Source organism: Sander vitreus, chromosome 5, assembly GCF_031162955.1.
Source record: "Sander vitreus isolate 19-12246 chromosome 5, sanVit1, whole genome shotgun sequence".
NCBI lineage: Eukaryota > Metazoa > Chordata > Actinopteri > Perciformes > Percidae > Sander > Sander vitreus.
The window spans coordinates 34,428,466-34,436,419 of NC_135859.1; the positions used below are offsets into that span (position 1 = coordinate 34,428,466).

The 7,954-nt window shown below is 43.8% G+C and overlaps 1 protein-coding gene across 1 annotated transcript; it reads left to right on the forward strand.

The window, feature by feature from the left end:
• Positions 1-1,915: 1,915 nt before the first annotated feature.
• Positions 1,916-6,675, forward strand: nkx2.7 (NK2 transcription factor related 7). The gene is made up of 3 exons (XM_078249882.1): positions 1,916-2,613; positions 2,975-3,303; positions 6,128-6,675. Exons 1-3 carry the CDS (start codon positions 1,916-1,918, stop codon positions 6,673-6,675), a joined length of 1,575 nt encoding a protein of 524 aa, XP_078106008.1.
• The last annotated feature ends 1,279 nt before the right edge of the window (positions 6,676-7,954 follow it).

A 7,954-nucleotide genomic window follows, 5' to 3' on the forward strand; every position in this document is an offset into this window, starting at 1 on the left:
CGCCTTCAATTTTGACAGGACAGATAGGTGAGAAAGGGGGGAGAGAGAGGGGGGAAGACATGCAGGAAATCGTCACAGGTCAGATTCAAACCCTGGACCTCTGCGTCGAGGCATAAACCTCTCAGTACATGTGCGCCTGCTCTACCCACTGAGCCAATCCGGCCACAGTCTTGCTCAATTTCAATGATTTCAATGATTCGTCCTCAGTCACTTAGACACAAAAACATGGGGAAACAGGGTCCAGGTTGAAAAACACTTGAAATGACCCTTTAAACCTGTGTGAGACAGTTAAACCCTCAGCAAACAGTGACCTCTAGTGGCACTTAGATGATTCCTACAGGACGCAGGATTGAACCACAGGTGCAGTTTAAACAGCCTGTGAGGACACACAGCAGTGGGGTTCATTTTGTTTCAGACAACCCATTCTTAAAACTGTCTTCAAATTTAAATGGCAACCCCCCCCCCCATGGTTCACTCATACTCCTCTGATTTATTCCTTTATTCTAATCGACCATAATGTTTAGCAATAAAAACTCAAATAATTCCACGCAACTTCCCAACATTATCAAATGTCTGTGTTTACAATCCATTGTCTTGGTTGAGAGACCCCTAGCGGCAGAAAGTTACATATTGTACGTTTAAAATTGTTGGGTGTCTGTAAATTATAGTGTGGTCTAGACTAGACCTACTCTATCTTTAAAGTGTCCTGAGATAACTTCTGTTATTATGTGACACTATAAATAAAACTGAAACAAGAAATTTATAAAATGCATTTGAAAAACTGGATTTCCAGAGATGTTCCGATACCGATCGGTATCTCCTCCGATACTGCCTAAAACGCTGGTATCGGTATCGGGAAGTACTGGAGTTAATGCACCGATCAGATACCACGTTATAAAGCCCTAAAGAAAATCTACGTTAAAGTAGTTTATTTATGTTCTTTTTCCGTTATGACTGACTGTCAAACTGGAGAATAAAAGAAGGTTCTGGGGCGTTCATGTTTCACAAAGAGTTTAAACTGAGCCAGACCGACAACAAAGATAGAAATAATATCACATCCATACAGGGATAGTAGTACACAGCTGTTAAAACACAATCAAATATATGACACACCGGTATCGGATCAGTACTCGGTATCGGTACTCGGTATCGGCCGATACGCAAGTTCATCTGGTATCGGGAAGCAAAAAATAGTATCGGACCATCTCTAATTTCCAGACATACTGCCAATCAGAAACATGTGGCCAAAAAGTGTTGAAACAAACAATTTTGCATCATTAGAAAACAAGTGAAATTGTCACAGATTATAATGAACCTGTTTAAAAGTGTGTGACAAGGTGTAGTAAGTACTACATGTACTAATAATAAGAGGGTTAATAAAGAAGTAACTTAACGTCATGAGTAGGCTATTTAATTGTAGTGTTGTCTTCCTACAAGTTGGAGTTATAAACGGTTTATTGTAAAGCCTAATTCCAATTAAAGTGACAAGGTGGCAGGAAAGGGTGTTGCTTACTGAAACTGTTTTATTTTTTAACAAGTAATTTATAAAAATGTAGGCTATAAAAAAAACTATCCTTTTAAAAATAAAATGGATTTCCAGACACACTGCCAGTAAGAAAGAGATTATTTGTGGCCTAAAAGTGTTAAAACAAACTTTTGCAACATAAGAAACAAGTGACACTGTCCCAGATTATAATGAACCTGTTTAAAAAAGGGGGGAGGTTAATGTATTCAGTGTGTAGCTACCCAAAGCAAGCTTCTGGTCAGCAGAGTAAAGCCACTTAATGTCCACACAGGCCCCCGGGGGGGGTTGAGTGATCTGAGGTGATGTCCAACAGCTTTACCATCAACATTGTTTTCCTGCAGCAGCGTTATTAGTGATCCCAGGCCACAACAAACAGAAACATTATCCCTGATGTTGTGGAAGAGGAGAGGCCGCGGCGCCAGCCCGCAATGCTTCACTGACTGCAGCCGAGACGCGTCCTCACACACAGGAACAGGGACAGACCCGGCCTGTCCCACTGGGACACACACACAGGAACAGCGATGGACTCGGCCTGTCCCACCGTCCTCACACACAGGAACAGGGATGGACACTGCCTGTCCCACTGGGGGATACACACAGGAACAGAGACAGACTCGACCTGTCCCACCGTCCTCACACAGGAACAGGGACCGACTCGGCCTGTCCCACGTCCTCACACACAGGAACAAGGGATGGACACTGCCTGTCCCACCGGGGGATACGCACAGGAACAGGGATGGACACTGCCTGTCCCACTGGGGGACACACACAGGAACAGAGACAGACTCGGCCTGTCCCACCGTACTCACACACAGGAACAGGGATGGACACTGCCTGTCCCACCGTCCTCACACACAGGAACAAGGGATGGACACTGCCTGTCCCACCGTCCTCACACACAGGAACAGGGATGGACACTGCCTGTCCCACTGGGGGATACACACAGGAACAGAGACAGACTCGGCCTGTCCCGTCCGCACACAGGAACAGCGATGGACTCGGCCTGTCCCACTGGGGGACACACACAGGAACAGCGGTGGACTCGGCCTGTCCCACCGTCCTCACACACAGGAACAGCGACGGACTCGGTCTGTCCCACCGTCCACACACACAGGAACAGGGATGGACACTGCCTGTCCCACTGGGGGACACACACAGGAACAGAGATGGACACGGCCTGACATGGCCTGTCCCACTGTCCTCACACACAGGGACAGGGACGGACACTGCCTGTCCCACCGGGGGACACACACATACAGTATTTAGAGTAGTGTTTGAGTTACAGTTGTCCCCGGTCTCTACTCTCCACCTGTGGCTGAAGAGTTCCTGTAAGGTGAGAAGGAAGGAAAGGAGGCTGGATGTTGGGGAGACGGCTGACAGATCTGTCTTGATCTTTAGCCGGACCCTTGAATGATTTAAATCTCCCCGGCCATGCCCCTCACTCACCAGTCAGTCAGAGAGGCAGCAGCACGAGCCGCAGCGCGTGAAAAGGATCCGAGAAGTGTCACAGCTTTTAAAACGCGTTGGGATGCATCCCAGTTCAACCTCCGGGACGCCTTTCTCAGTGAAGGATATTTTGAAGCTGGAGCACCACCACCACCACCTTGATGACTTTGAAAATGAATTTTATTTGATGACTGATCAAGTTGTTCCGATGAATTATCAGCACGTGCACGCGTGTGCGTCCCGGACCGTCCGGCCGGAGCCGCGCGTGCCCGGCCCGCAGGAGAGGCTCGACGTTCACAGCAGGGCGACGGGAGAGGAGACACCGGAGCAGGGTGAGATGATTCATAGGCTATATACTAATATTAATAATAATAATAATAATAATAATAATAATAATAATAATAATAATAATGTGGAAGAAGTATCCAGACCCTTTACTGCAGTAAAAGTACTAACCACACTCTAAAATGCTCTGTTACAAGTAAAAGTCCTGCTGTGAAAACTTAAGTAAAAGCCTGTAAGTATCATCAGGAAAATGTACTTAAAGTATTAAAAGTAAAAGTACTCGATGCAGAAAAATCCTCCCATAGTAGAAAGTGTAAAGGATCCAACCAGTTGTGTGTTTAATGGTCTGATCATGTCAGCTGGATTTGTAGGCCGTTATATTGTTGACTAGTTTACTTTATAATAAAACATCAGATTTTATAAACTACGTTTTGTGTGCTAAAATCTTAATGCGTAAAGTAACTAAAGCTGTCAGATGAATGTAGTGGAGTAAAAAAGTACAATATTTCTCTCTGAAATGTAGCGGAGTAGAAGTAGAAAGTGGCATGAAAAGAAGCGACTCAAGTAAAGTACAAGTACCTCAACATTTAAACTTAAGTACAGTACTTACAGTACCACCACTGGTTCCAGGTATTATAACCAGTCTTTTGGGTGGTCCGGGTTAGGCCGACTGTCTGAGAGGGGCCTTGGGCGCGCGAGAGAGCCGAACAGGACAGACAGGTGTTCTGCCAAAAAGTGCTGGCAGCCTTTACCTTGTCCCTGAAAGGTTGTTTCTGCCTCAAAATGATGTTTTATTCACATCTGACAGATTATAGCCCACCCAGAACTTCTTACCTGTTGAAAACCCTTTTTAAATGAGCAGTAGGCCTACAACACATAACATCCACTTTTGCACTGGTCAAAACGTGATTGGAGTTAGTTAGTTACACGGCCGCACAGAAGCCAATCAGGTTTTGGCAGATAATCACTTTTTGGCAGGACATCGGGGTAAAACATGTCCCACCACTACCTGTTTAGTTTAGTTTATTTGCACAAAGATATAAAGTAGGCTACATAGGCTACAATGGATTTTAAAAAAAATGATTTCAGTGCATTATACATTTAAACAAAACATATTATATATTTTTATTATTTGTTTAATTCCTTATTTTTAATATTATTTAGGTGGCTGTGATCAATTATTACAACATATATTAATCGTGAGCACATTTTCATTTAATGCATTTCCAACTCACAATTTCTTTTAATGCATCTCTGTTGTTGTTTTTTCATTTTCATTATTTATTTTTTCAAACAAGTGACAGAAGTATAAAGAATGTTTTTCTTTTTAATGTTAAAGCAAACAAATATAAATATACGCCCACTACTATATACTGCAGAAATAATGTCATATAACATGTGATCTCTTGTAATAAAATATGTTTAAAAAAGAAATATATTTCTCAAATTAAACTTGGAAAAAAAGAAACGTATATGGCATCCAGCTCCATCAACTGATTGTTGTGTGTTTTGAAGGGTAACTACGGTTTTTCTCAAGCTAGACTCTATTTTCCTTTCTGTTTAACCAGAAACAGCTCTGAAGTCTGCTAGCGCTAAACCCACCAGACTCCATTTAAAAAAGCAATGCTTTTAGCGTGTATAGAGCCAACATATTTTCACATGTAAATCGGTAAACTATGTATTTATTTTAACCAAAACTAGAGTTGTGATGGTTGCAAAAGTGGAAAGACGACCCAAAACGGCTTTTCATAGTTTTATTGTGTTTCTGTCAACTTTACATGAAGTGTATTTTACGATGCTTAAATTACTGTTTAATTACATGGAGTCTGGTGGGTTTAGCGAACGCAATTTCGCGGATGTTTTTATGTTTAAAAAAAGGATCTAACTCTTCAACAGAAAGGTCGATCTTCTTAGAAATCCTTTCCATAATGTTGTCAGAGACTTTGAATAATAATCTGAGTCTGTCAGCGGCAAAACGAGCACTTTTGTGAATGTAGGCTAAATACAAGCTGGACAATTGTCCTATTAATTTACATTGTAGCTTGTTTCGCTGCTGCCGACTGCAGCGATCTCGCTTAATACTGGACCGATGTCAAAGATTGTTGTTCCCATCAGTCACTTAGACACAAAAACATAGGAAAATAGGGTCCAGGTTGAAAAAAAAAGCTACCCTTTAATCCAAACCACAATCTTTTTTCTAATCTAAACTAGCTTGGTGCCTAAATTTAACTGTCGTCGCCGCATGATGCTCACTTTTTGTCAGCTTAAAACTGCAACGGCGGCTGAAAGGAATCTTGTAAGTAGCCTATCTTGCGCCCTGGGCTCACAGTCACAGTAACCTTTTCTCGGCTAAATGTAACTGTAAAGACCGCTTAACTTAACTGTCTTGTGACCGGCCGGCAGTGCCCTAATTTCGTAGAATATCTATATGTTGTGCGCAAGTTTTCCATCCCATTTCACACAAACCCAGGGGCGTAACTTTGGGTTCAACATTGGGCCGTTTGTTTCAGCAGGAGGCAGGGACAAATTATAACTGGGGGGTCCAGGAAATTTTGGGCATCAAACAACAACAAATTGCACGGACAAAAGGTTTTTCTATGCTTGCCAATTACATTGAATCAATAAAACCAACCACTTATCATGTTTTACAATAGTTAATATTTTTCATTCATCATTATGATAAGATATTTGGGGGGAGTTGCACTGGCTAGTTTTGATTATTGGGGTGAGGGTAGGGGTTGTAACCGTAAATTATACGCCTATAATGAACCTGTTCATGAGAATGTGTTGAGTTGTTGGAAGCCAAATGTTAACAGATTTAACATCCAGTAAGTGTGAGTTTATCTGACTGTTTTCTTGTCTCGTGTGCAGAGATAAGCAGCCCAGAGAGTTCACCTGACTGTGACAGAAACTCCCCGAGCGGCGGACCACCCAGTCGGCTGCGCAGGAAGCCCCGCGTTCTCTTCTCCCAGTCCCAGGTCTCCGAGCTGGAGCGGCGTTTTCGGCAACAGCGCTACCTGTCCGCCCCGGAGAGAGAGCACATGGCCCACACCCTCAAACTCACCTCCACGCAGGTCAAGATCTGGTTCCAGAACAGAAGGTACAAATGCAAGCGACAGCGGCAGGACAAGTCTCTGGAGCTGGTGGGGTTTCCGGCCGCAGCGAGGAGGGTGGCCGTGCCGGTGCTGGTGCGGGACGGCAGGCTCTGCGGCGCAGGTTCGCCTTCAGCGGCGCCTTATAACGTCACTCTGGGACATTATAATTCTGTGTTGTATGGAAACAGCAGCGTGTACGGCTGCGGTTATCACTCTGTGTTGCCGTCAGCCGCACAGCTGGCTGATTTAACATGTGGAAACAATGAGGGGGCCTTTAACCACGAACACTTCCAGGCGTCTTTACAGGGTGTCAGAGGCTGGTGACTGGAACAGGGAAATGGTCTCTGCAGGGGCAGAGCGAGCAGGGGTCAGCTTCTGGGCCTCCAGTCCTGAATGTTTCACTCAAAAGCCATGATCTTTTAGGGTTTTAAAATAACTTCAACTTTGTGTCATTTCCATAGACATAAAACAGATAGAAACGCCATTTCCATTCAAATCTACATAGCAGAATGGTCAGAGCAGCAGCCATTTTTATGTGTAACATTGCTTCCGGCAAGTCGCGGAGCTGAGGTTCTGCAGTAACGGACAAACGAGCAGTGGAGTAGTAACATTACGAGGCAGAGAGCCAGCCGCTAAATGAGTCACATTAACTTCATGCTTCATCCACACAAAGCACACTGCTATCGCCACGAGTGGCAGCTTTATTTGGCTCGTTTTCTGTGAACGATGTGGCGAGGAGGTAACGTTAAGGCAGAGTTAGCAAGCTAACATTAGCCAACTAACACCGGCTGGCTGGCTGGCTGGTTCCGCCGTGCCTTCATGCTGCATCGGTTACAGAGAATGAGCTGAACAGTGGGCTGTGTCTAACGTTAGCGGTCACTGCCACTGGGTCTAACGTTAGCGGTCACTGCCACTGGGTCTAACGTTAGCGGTCACTGCCGCTGGGTCTACCGTTAGCGGTCCACTGACCCACTGCGGCTGGGCCTAATGTTAGCTGTCTGCTGATCCACTGCCGCTGGGTCTCCTCACTCCCTGCAACTCCGAGAACATCTCCCGAGCTGCGTCGGGCTGCTCTCCTCCCAGCGAGCTGCGACACCGTTTACTGACCCCCCCCTTACAGGTTTGGGCTGAGCCCCGAATGTTTACAACGTCATGCTCCGCCCCTGATAGTCTGTATAATCATATTTTAATGTCACTTTTTTTTAATTGTATTTTGGATGGAATCTGTTTGCAGCCAATTAAAAATCAGCTGATTGGTTAATACTCGCTGTCTTTATAGCTTCTTTATTATCCTTTATTACTTTTACTTTTTAAAGTAGTTTTTAAAATCTGTAATTTTACTTTTACTTAAGTATGTTTTGCTTGAAGTATTTATTATATTTAAATCACATCCGTTACTGAGTAAAAAAAGGAAATAAACGTTTTAGCAAAGTATCTGTAAACTACATAAAAATGTTTTTTGGTGCTTTTTTGAGTTTTATTATTTTATTTGTTGATTATATTTTGTATTATTTATCTTAGGACTAACTAAAGTGATGAACCCTTCTGTTGTCCTCCCGGGTTAAAATGAAAATCAACCTTTTGTTAGACGCTTTTTTCAAAG

What these genes read in the sequence shown, in the direction of transcription:
- nkx2.7 (XM_078249882.1), top strand. Translation starts at nt 1,916, where the DNA reads ATGTTGTGGAAGAGGAGAGGCCGCGGCGCCAGCCCGCAATGCTTCACT. An exon ending in CAGGAACAGCGACGGACTCG is followed by an intron (nt 2,614 to 2,974) that starts GTCTGTCCCACC and finishes CTCACTCACCAG; the next exon opens with TCAGTCAGAGAGGCAGCAGC. An exon ending in AGAGGAGACACCGGAGCAGG is followed by an intron (nt 3,304 to 6,127) that starts GTGAGATGATTC and finishes TCTCGTGTGCAG; the next exon opens with AGATAAGCAGCCCAGAGAGT.